This window comes from Gymnoscopelus braueri (assembly GCF_963280865.1).
Source record: "Gymnoscopelus braueri genome assembly, chromosome: 18".
NCBI classification, from domain to species: Eukaryota; Metazoa; Chordata; class Actinopteri; order Myctophiformes; family Myctophidae; genus Gymnoscopelus; species Gymnoscopelus braueri.
Genome location: NC_137618.1, coordinates 28,691,676 through 28,713,770, shown reverse-complemented (window position 1 = coordinate 28,713,770; position 22,095 = coordinate 28,691,676). Strand labels below are relative to the sequence as shown.

General features: G+C 39.4%; 2 protein-coding genes across 2 annotated transcripts; both read right to left on the bottom strand.

The window, feature by feature from the left end:
• Nucleotides 1-10,320: 10,320 nt before the first annotated feature.
• Nucleotides 10,321-15,280, bottom strand: LOC308073489 (tryptophan--tRNA ligase, cytoplasmic-like). Its single transcript, XM_080412418.1, has 11 exons — nucleotides 15,262-15,280; nucleotides 14,797-14,917; nucleotides 13,814-14,027; nucleotides 13,530-13,638; nucleotides 13,238-13,357; nucleotides 12,941-13,123; nucleotides 12,620-12,720; nucleotides 12,235-12,347; nucleotides 11,753-11,926; nucleotides 11,394-11,534; nucleotides 10,321-10,760 (listed from the first exon to the last, which is right to left on the bottom strand). The coding sequence occupies exons 2-11, from the start codon at nucleotides 14,908-14,910 to the stop codon at nucleotides 10,608-10,610; spliced, it is 1,422 nt and encodes a 473-aa protein (XP_080268544.1). The 5' UTR covers nucleotides 14,911-14,917; nucleotides 15,262-15,280; the 3' UTR covers nucleotides 10,321-10,607.
• Nucleotides 15,281-17,130: 1,850 nt separating this feature from the next.
• LOC308073519 (tryptophan--tRNA ligase, cytoplasmic-like) lies at nucleotides 17,131-22,089 on the bottom strand. The gene is made up of 11 exons (XM_080412454.1): nucleotides 22,071-22,089; nucleotides 21,606-21,726; nucleotides 20,624-20,837; nucleotides 20,340-20,448; nucleotides 20,048-20,167; nucleotides 19,751-19,933; nucleotides 19,430-19,530; nucleotides 19,045-19,157; nucleotides 18,563-18,736; nucleotides 18,204-18,344; nucleotides 17,131-17,570 (listed from the first exon to the last, which is right to left on the bottom strand). Exons 2-11 carry the CDS (start codon nucleotides 21,717-21,719, stop codon nucleotides 17,418-17,420), a joined length of 1,422 nt encoding a protein of 473 aa, XP_080268580.1. The 5' UTR covers nucleotides 21,720-21,726; nucleotides 22,071-22,089; the 3' UTR covers nucleotides 17,131-17,417.
• Between the last annotated feature and the right edge of the window lie 6 nt (nucleotides 22,090-22,095).

Below are 22,095 nucleotides of genomic sequence, written 5' to 3'. Positions count from 1 at the left end.
GTTGCCAAGCAAGAAACTCATAGACCATGAGTTTAATAGGTCTACTGAATAATATATGAACTGTAATTATTATTTTTACTGTGACTGATCAATGTGATTCATCTCTCTTTATATATTGCTGTGAATATGACAATTAGGACAGTATTATTACTTTTTTGTTGTTTTCTCTTTTTTTTGTTTCCCCCCTGACATTTCTGATTATGATTATGACTATTATTAGTATTATTTTCTATATACTTTATTATATCTATCATGTAAAGCCGCGACCACATCTGTGTAAAATGCTGATTGATTCCAATGACTCTGAAAAAACATAAAAAGATTATTAAAAATAATTAAAAAAATTAAATAATCTAAGAGAGACCACTACCACTAGGTGACATTGAACCCAGCCTGTCGGTCAAAATACACAGCATAGCCTCTCTCCGGCACACAGGATCTGTAGTCTGGAAAAATCAAACTTCTCGAAACAGGATACAAGGCTGGGCAATATGACTTTTTTAATAGCAATTTTAGTATAACACAGGGATAAGTACTTAATCAGACTAATCAATTTAGTCAATTATAAAATGTTTATTAGAATATTTTTGCGTCGATTTGTTATAAAAACAAATCAATTAATGGGTACATACTGTACATGAGCAAGATTGAGTCTTAATTCATTCTAAATGTTGTTTTTTACATATTTTCAGTGAAATGCCCAGCCGTACCAGGATGAAAATGTAATTTCAGGGAATCACTCTCAGGTCAAGGAAGTGGGAGGGATGCTATGAGGAGAGCAAGATAGTTGAATTAATCCACAAGGCCGACTCATAATTTAAATTCAGTTTGGCTCAAAGTCCAGTCAGGCTCGAAACAGCACATTGTTTTCTTTTAAAGTTACAATCCATTATTATGTCCTCTCTCGATGGAGAGAGGTAATTAAAACTGTAATGTAACACTAGCAAGTGAGAAACCATCTACCGCTCCTCTGTAGATCGGCTACTTTCACTGCTTTTGTGCGACACTCTTGTATGATGAGTTGGGCATTAATTTAAGTGGGAATCTCCACTTGAGGCAGATAATGCACTTATGAGCTTCAGGCAGTACTACTTGTCAACCAGTAGGTGTATACCTGACATCAGGGTCTAAAGGTCTCAATAGAGGAGTAGGGATGCCACCTCCAACCACTGCAGATGTACTAGTTATATTGTATTAACATTACCATACAGATTGGTTAAAATATAAATGTATTCATTAACCACTTAACCCTATATACAGCGATGACTGGCAACAACCTATATTGGTCCCCTCAGTTTTCCCTATACACCAAATCTCGACTTACAAGCTCACAATATGTTGTGTTGCGACATGTGAGCTTGTGGATCAGCTATTATCACTGAATATTCACCCATATGACATGCCCAGAATAGGGACGCTCGGTTTAAAATAAATTCTGGATTCAACTGTCCATTTGGTTACATTTGTACACTCGGAGTTACAAATTAAAACATTAAAAAATTAAATAAATCAGGATTTGACTGTGTGTTCATCACTGTCAACAGCTACAGATGACTGGCCTGTGTCTTCCTTTTGTTTAGTTTTGAAAAGATATTGACTTTTGTTTAGCATTGAAGAGAAAATGACTGGCGGTGTCTTTGTAAAGGAAACATTTGGGCACAGGATCAATAAAGCCATCAGTAATTTTCATTAATCTGTCTGTTTTGTCTTAGCCTTTGATATGAGGCATTTCATCCCAAGTGCTACAGCCTACTGTACAACCTGAACAAAAGCTCCAAGGCAGATTCAATCATTGTAATGGCCAAAAACATTTACACACAAGGGTTGCAAGGATTTTCTTTTGGGAAAGTTGCTCACAAAGATTACCAAAACAAAGTGTCAAATATAAAATAAGATAATGGTACCGCCAATAGACAATGTTTTAAAGAGCCCTGGCTGTGGTACAGTAGGAGCATGTGTCAGTGATACATTCTGAAATATTTACACCATGTTGACAAAATGTATTGCACTTGGGGGTCGCAAAGAACAAAACAGCTTGAGGCCTACTCAGACAGTGTTTGAACAAAGTAGTACTCAACTCCTATACTTGAGTATAGATACTCCTTGTCAAATATTACTCAACTACAAGTGAAGTGAAAATGTGTACTTCAGTTAAAAGTACTGAAGTACTTGCTTTTAAGAAATAGTTAAGTATTCAGAAGTACATGCTTTAAAAAATACTTAAGTATTCAAAAGTGCAAATTACAAAGTACATTTTCTTTTTAATATCAATGTATTGCTGTATTAAAATTGAGACTTTTGAGATTTTTCAGGAATTACATTTTCTTTTTGCGTGAAAATAGCAGATCTGCTATTTTCACAATATTTGAAATAGGTCTTAAGTGATTGATTAATATACTTTTTCCCTTCCTGGAAACGTCAATCAGGTGCTCTTTAATGGTATTGGATGGCAGTTTTTAAAAAAGCATCTGAGGCACCCTATTATAATAAACATCCTTTATTGATGGCTAAATACACATTATACTGTATACAGTATGTTTTAACAAATACAAATAGCATATGTATACAGTAAATATAAAACTGGGATGTATATTTTTAAAATAAAATTATATTATTATAATAAAACTAAAGAAATACAAATTTGACTAAATCAATGCAATTTCCAACACAGAAAGAAATGGTTAAAATTCAATTCAACATTTATTTAAGACCCAAGGGAAAATACATGTATATGTGATCCATATCACAATGAAAACACAGTAAAAAGAAAGATAACAGAAGTAAAGTTAAGAGTTTGCCTTATTCTTGGGTTTGTTCTTCCTGGTCGTTTTAAACACTGGAGAATGCAGGAATTGTGTATCTGTGAATCGGTCTCCACGCCTCATTTTGCTAATCAAAAAGAGACAATCACAATTTAGGAATCTTGTGCATTATAGTTCTGGAAAACACTTGGTAGGCTATCCTGTCGTGAAAAGCACTAAATACATTATTACTTTCATCAGTATGTTAATAAAATACACTGTGGGTTATGAAACCCTTCATTCCTAGATCCTCACTTTAGATTAGATGAGATTACATAATATACTTTAATCAATAAAGTATTGATATAAAGAGGAAATTCATAATGTCACCAGCACAGAACATGCAGTTTAAAATGAAAAACAAAAAGCAAATGAGAAAATAAGAAATAGACTAGGGGGGGGACAGCCACAGCACACGCTAGTATAGTGCAAGTACATACAGTACAGTTCAGTTCGACAGCTGCCTTTTTAAAATATATGACAGTGGGGATAAAGGACTTCTTAAAAAAACTCACACCCTGGTACAAAACGACCACTAAAGTGCTCCTCAGCCCTTTATGAGATCTGCGCAGAGGATGACCCTTGTATGATGCATAGTTGTTTCTTTTTAAGTTACTTTGTGACAATCTCCAAAGAACTTTCCTTTTTGATAACTACCAACAATAAATACCCAACAACCTACCAGTTGAGTGACGGTTCCTTGTAATTTATAGTGACATGACGTCTCCTCCTTGGACGCAAGGCTGCATCATCTGAGGCCATGGTGCGATCCTCACTCTCCCTCCCTGCTGTAGTAAACCAAATCAAATAAGCAATCTTGCCAACTGGAATCATATGATCCACACATTTGACTAAGAAAGACTAGACTGCAAACCCACACTGCAAACCGCAATGAGGTGACATTACTGTATTATGAGTTTATTATTATGAGTTTATTAGGATCCCCATTAGCTGGTGCATAACAACAGCTAATCTTCCTGGGGTCCACAAATAACATAAAACATGACATTCGACAGTACATACAGGACAATGATACAAATAGTGTACGGCGTCAATTTTCCTTCAAACAGTGACTTTCATATCAACCATCACATACAGCTTATTTTCTGATTCTCCATTTCCTTGGAAAGAAAAATTAAAAGAAAACAATAATACTAATAGTAATTTTACAGATGTCTCCCTTTGCTTCTTTTAAAGTAAAAACAAACTAAACAAATACAATCCTAATCATAACTGTGAAAGGATGTGTGTGTGTCTGTGTTAGCGAAAGTGCCATATTCCTGCATGTGTTTAAAAAATTAAATACAAATAGAATAAAAACCCTATATGAATGGGTAGCTGCTGTATGTTTACCATAACCTGTCTGCTGCTTGTGTAATTACAATCTTTGGGCTTCTAGATGCCTCTTCAATCGTCTTTTGAAGCTTGCTTTAGTTTTTTCATTTGTATGATTGCTCAAAGTGTACTGTAACTCCAGTTTCCTCCAATAGTGGCCTGTATTCATTTAAAAGCCGGGTCTCTAATAATGGCCGTGGCTGACACAAATAAACACATGCTGGTCCCAAATACAGGCCGGGGAAAAAAAACAAAGATGGCTGTTTGTACTAATGTACAAGCGCCACAAGGTGGCTGTTAAAATGCATATAATAACACAAGCAAGTGTCAGCATTTAGTAGATAGCATTGGATGTTGCATTAATGATATATGGTGGATTTAGTTTTTATAAGAAATACCCCCACGAATGGAATATGAAGAATGTGAATGATGCACGTTTATCACATCACCCCCGATTTGTTAGTTAGTAGTAGAGCAAAAGTGTGTTTTCACTGTTTTGAAAAAATGGGAGCATGCATAACATCTCACCTGGAGATGCTTCATCTGGAATAACAGTTTCTCTGGCTGCAGTGAGCCTCTTTGGGACAGAGACCAGACAGTCCAGTTCTGCACAGCTGACGTCCAAAGGTGTTCTCTCTGCCATGACACACAGGATGAAATAAGATTATTATTTAATGTTTTACATACAATGATATAAATCAAATATAGTCAACGAAAAGACCATATTGTAAATATTACCAATCCAAAGACATTTTTGTGATCACTCCTGAAGGTCTAACAACTTACAGAATAGAAATAAGTATTGATCAGAAAACATGCATTACACAGTATGTTACCACACCTGTAGATGTGTCAGCTGAAATAGGAACAGGCACTTCAAGCACTACTTCTCTACTGAGGATCAGAGTACCAGAGTCTTCTGATAAGTGTTTTGCACTTTCTTTGGCTCTGGAGCTCTTCGTGTCAGGGTCCATGACACAATCATCCAGCACAGGTATGACAATGTTTGGGCAATTTGAGATGGCAGAGATAGCTAACGTTTCTGGGGGGTCACATGCATTGTTGTTCTTTGCCATTTTCAGATGGTCACAAGCCTGAGGCTGCCTTAATTTGGGATTACTAGGGATAATACGACATTGCACACATGGCTGGACCTCCTCTGTATAGTTGTCTTTCAGTAAGAAAGTACCAGTGGGCTTACTCTGTGTTTCAGGGTTCCTCACTGCACAGTTACCACCACCTTGATCTGTAAAAGCTTTACTTTGCTTTCCAGAATTCACCACTTCTTTTCTTCCGACTTGTGTATTCTTCTTTTTCTCTGAGACAGTTTCTACAGTTTGTATTGTATGAATAGTGTTCGATGCAGTCAGCTCCATGTCTGTGTCCAGGAGCATTGTGTTCCCTTGTTCAGCAGCAGATTTACTACCAGATCCAGACTGAGGTAATTTCTGTGATAATAGATCATAATTGAATTAAAACAAGAATGTAATATGAAATCCCCTCTCCTTTCCAATTGGCCACTATTTGCACCCCCCCTGGTGGCCCCAACTTTGAAAAGGAAAAAAATGTCCTTACATCATCGGGAGGGTCTGTTGTCGTGCCCACGTCTTGAGGCCTTTGAGGATGAGCATCTGTGGAAAGAACATGTCAAATACAAAATATGATGGCATGAAAGAAATCTCTTCTTGTGTCAACGCTGTGTGCCTATCACATATCCAAAAATCCTTCCTGGGAGGCAGATTAGGCCATGTTCAATTCACATGACTGTTTCAGCCTGTAAAGTACGATTAACCCATTAACTCTCTCAGTGCCAAAAACGAGTTATCCCGAGTTTTTTCTGAATGCCCTCAGTGCCAAGAACGAGTTATCCCAAGTTTAAAAATAAATAAATATATATTTTTTGGGCACTGAGAGAGTTAAGACCGGGAACGCATCTGTGTCACTTTAGATTTCTTTGGCTATTCAAAAATAGCAGATCTACAAGCTGCTTGTAGATCTGCTATTTTTGAAAAAAAGAAGTGCAAATCTTTGAATATATATATACATTTTTAACTCAAATCTTTGCTTCTGGGGGTCCCTGGAACCAAATATTTTCAGATGGGGGTCCGCAGCAAAATAAAAATGTTGGGGGTCCTTGACATATATTGATATATATAGCAACATAGGTTTAGGATTTAGAAAACATTTGTAGAATCCCCAGAAGCAAAGATTTGAGTAAAAGTTTCGCTTTAAAAAATAAAATAAATATATATATATATATATATATATATATATATATATATATATATATATATATATATATATATATATATATATATATATATATATATATATTCAAAGATTTGCACACATTTTCACAAATCAAAAAAAATAATAGCAGATCTACAAGCTCGTATCGCGGTGCTGCGCTATGAGCTTGTAGATCTGCTAATTTTTGAATAGCCAAAGACTTCATAAATGACACAGATGTGTTCCCGGTCGTGATGGGTTAGACACAAGGGTGACTTACACGGTAACCTTGATACAAGGAAATAATTTAACATTCTTGGAATCATTTACAAGCTCATTTACACATAAATGGCTCTCTATAAGTAATTCCTTATTATAATATACCACAATGATTGTCAAAAATCATAATGGTGTAATGCAGTGGTTCTCAAAGTGTGGTACGGGGACCCCCAGGGGTCCTTGAAGGGGTTCCAGGGGGTTCCAGGGGGTCCCAAGCAAAATGAGGTAATATACAGCATCAATACCAGTTTTACCACTAACCCTATAATACATCGGCTATCTGAAAATAGCTTATCTACAAGCTACACAGTGCGAAACATCATGGAGCTTGATGATCTGCTATATTCGAACCAATCTTGAAAAAAGATTCAACATATGGAATATTTGTAATACATTTTAACAACCCTGACACAAATTATTTGCAAATGGGGATCCGCAGCCATATACTGTACATATCAATTTGGGGGTCCTTGACATGAAATAGTTTAAGATAAAAAAGAAATACTAACCAGCTTTCTCTCTTTGTGCCTCATGGTGGCCATATGAAAGTCCTGATCCACTATAGTTTCTGCAGTTTAACAATGTGCATCTGCAGCTGTCTGATCTTCGTCCTCAGGGCAGCCAAATCAACAGCCAATAAGGCCTTAGTGTTGGCCTTCAGGGAAACCTTGAAGAAGGACGAGTTGTCTGGTGTGGTAAAAAATAACTAATTAAGTATCAATACTGCAATGTAGAAATACTGTTACAAGTAAAAGTACCAGCATTCAAAATGTACTTGTTTAGTCGATACACTTATTTGTTTTAGCTCATGCTCATTTGATTTAGCTATTTTGTCTCATCTGTTTAAGGAAATAGGTAGCTGATATATTGCACTTTTACCTTAGCGCTAGGTATACTCTTGGTTGCTTGTTTTTGCAGAAAATGCACTAAAGACTTCTGGTGATTAGTAGTTTTCGTTCCCTACCTATGTTGAATACACTTATTGTAAGTCGCTTTGGATAAAAGCGTCTGCTAAATGACTGTAATGTAATGTAATGTAATGTGATGTACTTGAGTAAAAGTACAAAAGTATGGCAGCAAAATACACTTAAGTACTAAAAGTAAAAGTACTCATTATGCAGTGCATAATAAGAATATGCACAATGTCCCCTTTCACAAGTTTCCAAATGTATAAGATCCTTCGAAAATAGCAGATCTACAAGCTCAAAATGCGTTGCAAATGTGAGCTTGTAGATCGGCCATTTTCAAATAGTCAAAGTATATTAGGTCTGAACTGATGTATGTTTTACAAAGTAACAAGTAACTAAACTTCTCAAATAATAGTGGAGTAAAAGTATAACATTTGCCTCTGAGATAGTAGAGTAGAAATAAAAGTTATGTTATGTCTTTCTGCATCAAGACTGGATTTTAATCTTCAATCTTCATTACAATAAATATATTGATCTTTACACACATCTTTAAACAAGAGATAAGCGAGCTGACCTGAGTGAGTAGGATACAACTAAAAGTCCCGCTGCCACATTTAAACAACACCACCTTGACTGTGCCCAATTTACCGTGAACCCTCTAAGCAATGGGCACAGCATTTTACCATAAACCCTTTTAATATATTTATTGTAACTTTTAGTACTATTTATGCATAATTAAATGAATATTTTTAACCCAGTGTGTACATGAATTTTACATAAACAAACATATTTATAATTATAACTGAAACCACTGTCTCTCCTTCTGGGACAGTTACAAATGTTGTATTTATTTGGTGAACGTCATTATCTGTTGTTCCCTTATTCTGCCACCAGGGGTCGTTCTTTTTCAATTATAACTGGACAGTTCGTTCATGACTGGGAAGTGAATGACATCATTGGATCATGTCAATTATAAGCCTCAGTCCAAGTGTGAAAAGAAACACTGTTAATGTTTGCAGATGTTTTTGCTTAATACTGAGCTTTATGGTGTGATATGTTACCATTGTATAACTTGCATACTCATTGTGATTGCAGTGGTCATTTGTTAAGTTAATTGTCAAGGTGCCAGTAACTAATTATAGATTTATTCTATTTGTTATTACAGAACTGCTGTAAATAATACTGTGAAGTACTGGACTAATACAGATACAAAACCAAGTCACGTCTCCTCATCCATTGACCGATGCACCATCTTGGGTAGGTTATTGCATATATCTGAAAGAACTAGCATCCAGCGAATACAAGAAGACTCACTCCAAAACCAACTCACCCCAACTCAAAAAGGAAAACTCACCCCGGAGCTAGGAACACTCACCCCGGGGGGTGGGTAAACTCACCCCAGGACCTGAGAAAACTCACTCCGGAACACTCACCCCGGGGGTAGGAAAACTCACCCCGGGGGTAGGAAAACTCACCCCGGGGGAGACGCACTGTGATTGGCCAGTAGTCACTTTGAGTGGCAGTTGGGGCAAACGCAGTCAGTGGGGCAAACGCAGTCCCCACCAAAAATATTTACTATTCTGTCCCTATCGGTACATAACTCGGACGGCGCTGATTCGACTAGCAGACCATCGGCTGGTCGTTGCGGGCACTCGCGCCTGGAGGCGCTCGGGCGCAACTCCTCAGCCTCAAGGTCTGCTGAGTCGGCGCGCCTCCGTCATGGTCCAAAACTATACTTTATCGGCGAAAAAAAGAAGTCCGCGGATGACTGAAAAAGTTTTACCCCAAGCATTCTGTGAAAATGGAAAGCTCACAAAGTTAAAAACCATTGGGGTGAGTTTTCCGGAGTGAGTTCTCTCAGGTCCTGGGGTGAGTTTTCCTACCCCCGAAAATCTTGGGGGTGAGTTTTCCTAGCAATGGGGTGAGTTGGTTTTGGAGTGAGTCTTCTTGATACCCATCCAGCCTATTCCCTATTTAACATTAACACCAGAAATGCACCCCCCCCCCACCGTTTACTGTACATAATGTTGTATTGATGTCTTGTAGATTAAATGTCTTTAAATGCCTCAAGGAATTGAATACGCAGGACCATGGAAACAATCCCTCAGGGCTTTTTGTGTTATCTTTTTAGCACCATTGTATAATCGTACCATTTGCAAACTGTTAAAAGTATTCAATCAATCTCAGACTTAACATCAGTGATGTCAGTCATCTCCATATGTGGTAATGTTACAGCCCAATTCAAGTGCCATTATTGTATCAGTCATCACAGCTAGTATTTTCTTGCCAGTATTAGAAGTAATTTCATATTATTTACACAGAACAGCTTGTGCAATGTAGAAAGTAAAATGAACTATGAACAAGCACATGTCTGCAGTTCATAGCATAACAAAGACCTTTAAATATACCTGTAAATATTTAACTGTTGAATAAAACTGACAAGTACACAAGGCAAATAGATATATGTATTAATTGGAGAGTTATACTGTATTGGTCTTGAGCATAAAATGGAATACCGGCAGAAAGACTCGCTCGCTGCATAAAATATTAAGGAAAACTCCTTAGACAGAGACTTAAGAAAATAGTATTTATTTTATTGGGACCGGTACCGAAACATTTGCTAATTTTATTCACCCCTCACTATGAGCACAGAGCCCTTTATGAGCATACAAAAATAAAATAAAAACTATTTTCTTAAGTCTCTGTCTAAGGAGTAGACGAGAGAGTATTTTATGCAGCGAGCCAGTCTTTTTCTGCCAGTTTTGGAACAATTTTCCCTGTTCATAAAATGGCATAAGAACAATTTATGGAAACATTTACAGTCAATTTGACACAGTGAGTTAATGTTTCTGGCAACAAGTGGCATGTACATTTTTGTAATGATTAGCTGTATGTAATGTAAGCGCATAACATGAATTTAATTGTTGAATATAATTTTTATTTTTTCCCAGTTCACAAGTGAGATCCATATTAAACATTGTCACAGGATTCACATTGGTATTGTCATTGCTACTGACCAGAAGATAAAACTTAACAGTCAAAATTCTGTAACAGGCTAGAAGTTCAACGGCCTGGGGGTCATGAACTGCTTGACCATGTCATCTGTCACTTCGCTCCTTTTCTGTTGGTGTTCGGCAATCATTGGCTGCAGAGTGTTAATCAAAAGTTGTTTCAACTCCCCTGTTAGCAGGGCTCCACTGGTATAGTCCTATGGGAAGGCGTGGAGATAAGACAGGAAAGTTATAGGGCAATGAATTATGAAAGCACAAGTACTTAAGTATGTACAAGAAGTATTATCTGACACAGTGAAAGCGCCATTGATGCGAGTGTTCCTGACACGTGTCATTATTTCACATTGAAAGCGTCAAACGTCTATATTCGGCTGGGTTATGTACTGTATCGTTGCTTCACGTTCTGCATTGAGCCTCAGTACCTGCCGTCTGTATTATCCCTCCTAACTCCCTGTAGCTGGCCGTCTTCCACACGCCGGCACAGCAGTCCGAAAATAAACAGTCTACTGTAGCACTCATCTCTTCCGTGTGTAATTGCATATAAATATATTATAGGCTTTTAACATCATACTGACCCAAATTAAACGAGGTACGTGCCAAAATATGCACACGCAAACACACATGCTGGGAGTTTGCACTGTGTCGTTCCATTCACTCTCTTCTCCTGCTCTCTCTCTGGTCTGTGCCGAGCATTGACACTCCAAAATAGAGCCATGCTCCACTTGATGCCTACATTGCGGCTACCGCCGTTATAAACAATGGCTACATTTGATGACGCACGTATCTGACGCTTGCAGTGTGTCAGTTCCTTATAGTCTCCTTTTTCTCACCTGTCTGATCTTCTCCAGCTGTTCATCATCTTCCAGGAAGAAGGTCAGATACATGAAGCACACGTCTACATCTGGGTTACCACCATGCTTCCTGTGTTCCTCCTCTGTGTTCTTCCCTCCGGAGAACGCATGCATGTTTATCTATGAGCCATAGCAACATAGCCAGGTTATTATTCAGTTAGAAATGCTAACCAACTGTTGATGTAGCAATATACTGTATTTTAGGCATTCTTCATCCCCATTGTTTGTTTAATTTTCAGTCATGTTCAAATACATGCTTCAAGTTGAAAATGACCAAATTTGAACCACTGTAGCGTGGGCAAGATTCAATAAACGCCTCCTGTGAAAGCATGCATCACCTTGTTCTTAATCTGCTTGGGTGTGTCAGTGAGGAAAATGGAGGAGTTAGCGTCACTGGCGCTCATCTTTGTCTGAGCCCCCTGCAGGGCAGGGAAGAAGGTGGAGTGCAGCAGAGCTGGCTTTGTATAGCCGATCCTGGGGGCTACATCACGGGTCATTCTGAAGTAGGGGTCCTGGAAACATGGAAAGACAGGTTGTTTCAAGTTTAACCCTTAACTTTATCAGTGATAAAATATCCATTTTGATGAACATTTTCCTTTGGCTAAATTTGGCACATTTACATCACATAAGACGTGATGTCATATTATGCTAACATTCTGCGATAGCCGATCTACAAGCTGAGGTAGATCGGCTATAGACACTTGGTGTAGAGGGGAAAAAAGAAGGGGGCCAAGTATAGAATATGAATTATATAGGGTTTAAGTGGTTAGTTAATGTGCTGTATATTGTCCCCACTAAATAAACAAATGGAATGACTGACCTGGTCTATGGCACAAGGGATAAGACACGGAACATCCTGTCTGCCTTTGAAGATATGAGGGAAAGAGCTACTGAAGGATGGAGCTGCCTGAATGGCTGGGAAGCTGATCTTTCCTGGATAGAGAGGTGAGAAACTTTAAAAAATAATATAATATATAATATTAAGGATCGCCTAAAACAGACATACCTTAGCAATGGGTAGAGCCTATCAATTATAGAAGAGCAAGTACATGACACATGAGATAAATGATCACTTCAGTCTTTGATTTAACCTGTGGTTGCCTGAACTAACAAACTCCACTACATTTTCTTTGCTTTTTATTTTACAAAAAATAAAAATGCATTTCCTTCCCCTCTACAAAGTATCTCTTCTCAGGTAATCTTACCTATGCAGTCACTTTCCGTGAAGCCAAAGATCCCTTTGACCTGGTTGAAAGTGACATGTTTCTGGATCTTCACCACGTTACGGTAAAATTCAGGCGTCGAACTGTGGAGACCAATATGAGTGAGATATTAACAGACATGCAAACTGGTTAAGGGTGCAAATGATGAGAAGGATGCATGAGCAGGGATAACAGTGGGGGGGTCTAATCGTATGTCCTGTCTGTCTGGGCAAAAGGGGGCTCTTTGGTTAGAAAGCTAACCAAAAAGCTCCAACACAGCAATTCACACAATGTACCATGAAGCAACTGAGCGCTTGCCGTTACCCCATATAGTCGAGGTCAGAGAAGATGAACGTCTTGTTGACATCAAAGCCACAGGCAATGATGTCCTTGGCATTCTCCATTGCATAGTGGTGACAATCCTCCAGGGACAGCTCCTTCCACAGGTATTTCTCGTCGTCCGTCATTTGGATGACCAGAGGGATGTCGAACACATCCTGCAGCCACCTAGAACAAGGCAGGAGAGGGGTTGCAGTATCTCAACAGTATTTGTCTGACAGAGATAACCTTGGTTTCCAACATCTCTGTACAAAAGTTCATAAACTTTGAGATAAGGCTCACTTGGTGAAGATGAAGGGGATGAGGTGTCCAACATGCATGGACTCTGATGAGGGTCCTCTGCCGGTGTAAAGATAGAAGGACTTGTTCTTCTCGTATGCATCCAGCACCTGGTGCATATCTCTGCCAGACAAAACAGCCAGAACAGAGATATGTGCATTACGTTTTCCATTCACGGAGAAGAGATTACAAATAATATTGTATACACATGAAGCACAACCATTTCACCAGAATACGGACTCATGAAGGGTCAGAGTCAGATTAAATCTTTACTAGTATTGGCTCTGTTGCTGACCTGTGAGAGAAAAAGATTCCCCTTCTCAGAAAGCGGTGTGCTTTCTGGCCGGCCACCTTCTCAAGTCTGTCCACCAACTCCTTATCTATTTTGCTGCTACCAAACCTGACTAAGGAAAGATATAGTAGGATATCACATATTGTAATTAGTTGTAATAATTATATATTGCTACATACAGCAGCACTGTATGTTTATAAAAATACATGCGTACCACACACACAATTGTTCCCAGGTTTTTGGTAGAGGCACAATGCAGCATTAACAATCCTTTTGGTCCATTGTACCTATCAGTTTGTCATAGTCCACTCCCTTGGCACTGGTGGAGGACACATTCCATGGGTCAACTGTATCTACATCAGCACCATCTTCTGATGGCCCGTTGTCATGAACAACAGAATCTTCTGAGGGCGGACATCCTGCTTTGTAATCCTGACCCGTTATCTGTTTGTAGTCCAGTTTTAACTTTAACAGAATTTGGATGGCAGCATCAATGTCAGCCTGTAAACAAAAATGCTGCTGTCAAATAAGTGAGACACTGGGACACGTGTTTGGAGGAACATGCAAATGTCATGATTTACAAAACTGTTGGATTTTGTCAATAATATCAGGGGTTTTCAACTGATTATGAACCAGGGACCACCACCCTGACTGAGAATCAACCTGGGGACCACTGTTGTGTTAGGAGGGGGGATATGGGCGTGGTTTGGGGGAAAAAGCTTGAAATTAAATAATTACCGTTAAGGGCTTAATTCAATTTGTTAATTCGAGGTGAATTAAATCAAGCCCTTAACAGTCATTATTTAACTGAGATATACTAGTGGTCCTGAGCTTAAAAAAAAGATTGAGAACCTCTGATCTATTCATTTCCCATGGTTGCCGTTATTCTGTTCTCTATTCTCTTAACCTTCCATATTAAAAATCATGTTAACTGATTCATTGCAACGTATGTATGAGCAAGCAGACACATGCGATTGAGTATGTGCACATTTCATAATAATGGTGACTCACCAGGAAATCCGGTACGGTTTCCCTTGAGATTCTAACTCCCATTTCTGTTAAAGTTTTTGACCTCCAACTTCCCAGTAACTAACATTGACGTATGACTGGTGTCGTACGTCACCAGGTAATTTACTGCACTGTTTCTCAACTAGTGGACGATAAAAATAATACAAATCTTCACTTTCCTACAAAATGCATGGTCAGGGACCACATGCAATATCTTCACGGATTCTGAAAACCCATGAATAATATGAACCGAAATACTTACTTTATCAGCCTTGGCAGTTTGTAGGGTTCTGACTTGGTCTCCTTGTGTGGTCAGTCTATCATACACTTCTCTTGGGCTCAAGCCCCCTGCATCATCGCTTTGACAATCCGCCATCTTCACACTGACCAAGACATAAGTAGTAACTGTTTAGGTCTAAAAACAACTAGCATTAAGTTCATGTTATTTTAAACAATTTCTGTCCACGCCTCATACAGATGTCTTTTCTGGGTTTTATTTCCACAACTCTCCAAACTCCTCCAATAGTAAACACCTAGACACCGTGAAAACTATGAAAAGAATAAACATACATTTGTCCTCTTGATTATCAAGTCCACACAGGTGCATCCAATTATTGGCATGTTACACTGAAGTCTCTCAAACAAAGTTTACATTTGCACATTTTGATAACACACATACACAGATACATCACAAATCAATGAAAGCACAACTACAATAAGCATTTACCGTGTGCGCCTCTTGAAACAGTGCAGAACTTAGGCAATATTATTCTCTCTCTCGAGTTTCTTAAATGTGTGACCTCTCTGGATCGGCTCTGAGTCTGCTTGCTTCTTCACAGGCTGCTGGTAATTATCAGGTTGAGTGTCAGCGTTGCCAGATTCTGCGAGAGAAATAAGCAACCGGGTCTATGAAAACAAGCCCAAAAGAAGCGACTCGCTTCGCTTCTATTTGAAAATAGCCGATCTACAAGCTGAGGTATAGTCTTGTATGGTCCATACAAGATGGTCCATACAAGACTTGGGTTGATAAAATGTTTAGACCCCCCCCCCCATCTGAAAATGTTTTGTGCCAGACCTCGAGGTCCTTGCCATGAAAAGGTTTAAGAAAACAACATTAGGAAACAAGCCCAAATAAGCAACTACACTTTAGAAACAAGGCAAAAATACGCAACCCTTACATACCAATATTTACAAGCAACTTGTCTTTACATAAAAATAACCCCAAAGTGGCTTATAATAAGTGGACATGGCAACACTGTAAACTGCCTGCTGGAGCAGTGGGCGTATCTTAAGTGTGCGTGTACATTAATGCGTGCGTGCGTGCGTGTGCCTCTCTCTCTCTCTCTCTCTCTCTCTCTCTCTCTCTCTCTCTCTCTCTCTCTCTCTCTCTCTCTCTCTCTCTCTCTCTCTCTCTCTCTCTCTCTCTCTGGTTGGTTGGTTGGTTGGTTGATTGATTGGTTGATTGATTGGTTGATTGATTGAATGAATACTTAACAGTTTGAAAAGACAAGCACTGTAGGTGTTGTTCTCTGGATGCATGGGCAACTGAAATGAACACTTATGGTGATTAATTTGCCATATTAGGGCGTTCAACAGGCATCAGCGATCCCTGATTGGCAAAATCCTTCAGTTTCATAGATTGGCCAAACTTTGCGTGACGTTTGTGCCACTGTATACCATTATAATTGGTAGTGCACACACTCACTCCATTCTTTTACAGAGTTGTGAGATGTTCAGGTGTTTAGTGCATCTCGAAGGGGGACGAAAGAGAACTGGTCATGCTGCTGTGGCAGTCGGGCACAAGGTGTACTCTGGAGGGTACTGCTTCCCTTTGAGGTTCCGTCCATGCGCCGGGGTCACACAGCTGTGCTGATAGACGATATCATCTACATCTGGGGCGGGTTTAATGGTGTGAGGGAGCTCTACAACGTGCTTTATGCATTCGATGTCGTCACCCACAGATGGGTCAAACCCATGATTTCTCGGACTGTTCCAGAGGCGAGGTTCGGCCACTCAGCCTGTGACAGTGATGTCAGTCATCTCCATATGTGGTAATGTTACAGCCCAATTCAAGTGCCATTATTGTATCAGTCATCACAGCTAGTATTTTCTTGCCAGTATTAGAAGTAATTTCATATTATTTACACAGAACAGCTTGTGCAATGTAGAAAGTAAAATGAACTATGAACAAGCACATGTCTGCAGTTCATAGCATAACAAAGACCTTTAAATATACCTGTAAATATTTAACTGTTGAATAAAACTGACAAGTACACAAGGCAAATAGATATATGTATTAATTGGAGAGTTATACTGTATTGGTCTTGAGCATAAAATGGAATACCGGCAGAAAGACTCGCTCGCTGCATAAAATATTAAGGAAAACTCCTTAGACAGAGACTTAAGAAAATAGTATTTATTTTATTGGGACCGGTACCGAAACATTTGCTAATTTTATTCACCCCTCACTATGAGCACAGAGCCCTTTATGAGCATACAAAAATAAAATAAAAACTATTTTCTTAAGTCTCTGTCTAAGGAGTAGACGAGAGAGTATTTTATGCAGCGAGCCAGTCTTTTTCTGCCAGTTTTGGAACAATTTTCCCTGTTCATAAAATGGCATAAGAACAATTTATGGAAACATTTACAGTCAATTTGACACAGTGAGTTAATGTTTCTGGCAACAAGTGGCATGTACATTTTTGTAATGATTAGCTGTATGTAATGTAAGCGCATAACATGAATTTAATTGTTGAATATAATTTTTATTTTTTCCCAGTTCACAAGTGAGATCCATATTAAACATTGTCACAGGATTCACATTGGTATTGTCATTGCTACTGACCAGAAGATAAAACTTAACAGTCAAAATTCTGTAACAGGCTAGAAGTTCAACGGCCTGGGGGTCATGAACTGCTTGACCATGTCATCTGTCACTTCGCTCCTTTTCTGTTGGTGTTCGGCAATCATTGGCTGCAGAGTGTTAATCAAAAGTTGTTTCAACTCCCCTGTTAGCAGGGCTCCACTGGTATAGTCCTATGGGAAGGCGTGGAGATAAGACAGGAAAGTTATAGGGCAATGAATTATGAAAGCACAAGTACTTAAGTATGTACAAGAAGTATTATCTGACACAGTGAAAGCGCCATTGATGCGAGTGTTCCTGACACGTGTCATTATTTCACATTGAAAGCGTCAAACGTCTATATTCGGCTGGGTTATGTACTGTATCGTTGCTTCACGTTCTGCATTGAGCCTCAGTACCTGCCGTCTGTATTATCCCTCCTAACTCCCTGTAGCTGGCCGTCTTCCACACGCCGGCACAGCAGTCCGAAAATAAACAGTCTACTGTAGCACTCATCTCTTCCGTGTGTAATTGCATATAAATATATTATAGGCTTTTAACATCATACTGACCCAAATTAAACGAGGTACGTGCCAAAATATGCACACGCAAACACACATGCTGGGAGTTTGCACTGTGTCGTTCCATTCACTCTCTTCTCCTGCTCTCTCTCTGGTCTGTGCCGAGCATTGACACTCCAAAATAGAGCCATGCTCCACTTGATGCCTACATTGCGGCTACCGCCGTTATAAACAATGGCTACATTTGATGACGCACGTATCTGACGCTTGCAGTGTGTCAGTTCCTTATAGTCTCCTTTTTCTCACCTGTCTGATCTTCTCCAGCTGTTCATCATCTTCCAGGAAGAAGGTCAGATACATGAAGCACACGTCTACATCTGGGTTACCACCATGCTTCCTGTGTTCCTCCTCTGTGTTCTTCCCTCCGGAGAACGCATGCATGTTTATCTATGAGCCATAGCAACATAGCCAGGTTATTATTCAGTTAGAAATGCTAACCAACTGTTGATGTAGCAATATACTGTATTTTAGGCATTCTTCATCCCCATTGTTTGTTTAATTTTCAGTCATGTTCAAATACATGCTTCAAGTTGAAAATGACCAAATTTGAACCACTGTAGCGTGGGCAAGATTCAATAAACGCCTCCTGTGAAAGCATGCATCACCTTGTTCTTAATCTGCTTGGGTGTGTCAGTGAGGAAAATGGAGGAGTTAGCGTCACTGGCGCTCATCTTTGTCTGAGCCCCCTGCAGGGCAGGGAAGAAGGTGGAGTGCAGCAGAGCTGGCTTTGTATAGCCGATCCTGGGGGCTACATCACGGGTCATTCTGAAGTAGGGGTCCTGGAAACATGGAAAGACAGGTTGTTTCAAGTTTAACCCTTAACTTTATCAGTGATAAAATATCCATTTTGATGAACATTTTCCTTTGGCTAAATTTGGCACATTTACATCACATAAGACGTGATGTCATATTATGCTAACATTCTGCGATAGCCGATCTACAAGCTGAGGTAGATCGGCTATAGACACTTGGTGTAGAGGGGAAAAAAGAAGGGGGCCAAGTATAGAATATGAATTATATAGGGTTTAAGTGGTTAGTTAATGTGCTGTATATTGTCCCCACTAAATAAACAAATGGAATGACTGACCTGGTCTATGGCACAAGGGATAAGACACGGAACATCCTGTCTGCCTTTGAAGATATGAGGGAAAGAGCTACTGAAGGATGGAGCTGCCTGAATGGCTGGGAAGCTGATCTTTCCTGGATAGAGAGGTGAGAAACTTTAAAAAATAATATAATATATAATATTAAGGATCGCCTAAAACAGACATACCTTAGCAATGGGTAGAGCCTATCAATTATAGAAGAGCAAGTACATGACACATGAGATAAATGATCACTTCAGTCTTTGATTTAACCTGTGGTTGCCTGAACTAACAAACTCCACTACATTTTCTTTGCTTTTTATTTTACAAAAAATAAAAATGCATTTCCTTCCCCTCTACAAAGTATCTCTTCTCAGGTAATCTTACCTATGCAGTCACTTTCCGTGAAGCCAAAGATCCCTTTGACCTGGTTGAAAGTGACATGTTTCTGGATCTTCACCACGTTACGGTAAAATTCAGGCGTCGAACTGTGGAGACCAATATGAGTGAGATATTAACAGACATGCAAACTGGTTAAGGGTGCAAATGATGAGAAGGATGCATGAGCAGGGATAACAGTGGGGGGGTCTAATCGTATGTCCTGTCTGTCTGGGCAAAAGGGGGCTCTTTGGTTAGAAAGCTAACCAAAAAGCTCCAACACAGCAATTCACACAATGTACCATGAAGCAACTGAGCGCTTGCCGTTACCCCATATAGTCGAGGTCAGAGAAGATGAACGTCTTGTTGACATCAAAGCCACAGGCAATGATGTCCTTGGCATTCTCCATTGCATAGTGGTGACAATCCTCCAGGGACAGCTCCTTCCACAGGTATTTCTCGTCGTCCGTCATTTGGATGACCAGAGGGATGTCGAACACATCCTGCAGCCACCTAGAACAAGGCAGGAGAGGGGTTGCAGTATCTCAACAGTATTTGTCTGACAGAGATAACCTTGGTTTCCAACATCTCTGTACAAAAGTTCATAAACTTTGAGATAAGGCTCACTTGGTGAAGATGAAGGGGATGAGGTGTCCAACATGCATGGACTCTGATGAGGGTCCTCTGCCGGTGTAAAGATAGAAGGACTTGTTCTTCTCGTATGCATCCAGCACCTGGTGCATATCTCTGCCAGACAAAACAGCCAGAACAGAGATATGTGCATTACGTTTTCCATTCACGGAGAAGAGATTACAAATAATATTGTATACACATGAAGCACAACCATTTCACCAGAATACGGACTCATGAAGGGTCAGAGTCAGATTAAATCTTTACTAGTATTGGCTCTGTTGCTGACCTGTGAGAGAAAAAGATTCCCCTTCTCAGAAAGCGGTGTGCTTTCTGGCCGGCCACCTTCTCAAGTCTGTCCACCAACTCCTTATCTATTTTGCTGCTACCAAACCTGACTAAGGAAAGATATAGTAGGATATCACATATTGTAATTAGTTGTAATAATTATATATTGCTACATACAGCAGCACTGTATGTTTATAAAAATACATGCGTACCACACACACAATTGTTCCCAGGTTTTTGGTAGAGGCACAATGCAGCATTAACAATCCTTTTGGTCCATTGTACCTATCAGTTTGTCATAGTCCACTCCCTTGGCACTGGTGGAGGACACATTCCATGGGTCAACTGTATCTACATCAGCACCATCTTCTGATGGCCCGTTGTCATGAACAACAGAATCTTCTGAGGGCGGACATCCTGCTTTGTAATCCTGACCCGTTATCTGTTTGTAGTCCAGTTTTAACTTTAACAGAATTTGGATGGCAGCATCAATGTCAGCCTGTAAACAAAAATGCTGCTGTCAAATAAGTGAGACACTGGGACACGTGTTTGGAGGAACATGCAAATGTCATGATTTACAAAACTGTTGGATTTTGTCAATAATATCAGGGGTTTTCAACTGATTATGAACCAGGGACCACCACCCTGACTGAGAATCAACCTGGGGACCACTGTTGTGTTAGGAGGGGGGATATGGGCGTGGTTTGGGGGAAAAAGCTTGAAATTAAATAATTACCGTTAAGGGCTTAATTCAATTTGTTAATTCGAGGTGAATTAAATCAAGCCCTTAACAGTCATTATTTAACTGAGATATACTAGTGGTCCTGAGCTTAAAAAAAGATTGAGAACCTCTGATCTATTCATTTCCCATGGTTGCCGTTATTCTGTTCTCTATTCTCTTAACCTTCCATATTAAAAATCATGTTAACTGATTCATTGCAACGTATGTATGAGCAAGCAGACACATGCGATTGAGTATGTGCACATTTCATAATAATGGTGACTCACCAGGAAATCCGGTACGGTTTCCCTTGAGATTCTAACTCCCATTTCTGTTAAAGTTTTTGACCTCCAACTTCCCAGTAACTAACATTGACGTATGACTGGTGTCGTACGTCACCAGGTAATTTACTGCACCGTTTCTCAACTAGTGGACGATAAAAATAATACAAATCTTCACTTTCCTACAAAATGCATGGTCAGGGACCACATGCAATATCTTCACGGATTCTGAAAACCCATGAATAATATGAACCGAAATACTTACTTTATCAGCCTTGGCAGTTTGTAGGGTTCTGACTTGGTCTCCTTGTGTGGTCAGTCTATCATACACTTCTCTTGGGCTCAAGCCCCCTGCATCATCGCTTTGACAATCCGCCATCTTCACACTGACCAAGACATAAGAAGTAACTGTTTAGGTCTAAAAACAACTAGCATTAAGTTCATGTTATTTTAAACAATTTCTGTCCACGCCTCATACAGATGTCTTTTCTGGGTTTTATTTCCACAACTCTCCAAACTCCTCCAATAGTAAACACCTAGACACCGTGAAAACTATGAAAAGAATAAACATACATTTGTCCTCTTGATTATCAAGTCCACACAGGTGCATCCAATTATTGGCATGTTACACTGAAGTCTCTCAAACAAAGTTTACATTTGCACATTTTGATAACACACATACACAGATACATCACAAATCAATGAAAGCACAACTACAATAAGCATTTACCGTGTGCGCCTCTTGAAACAGTGCA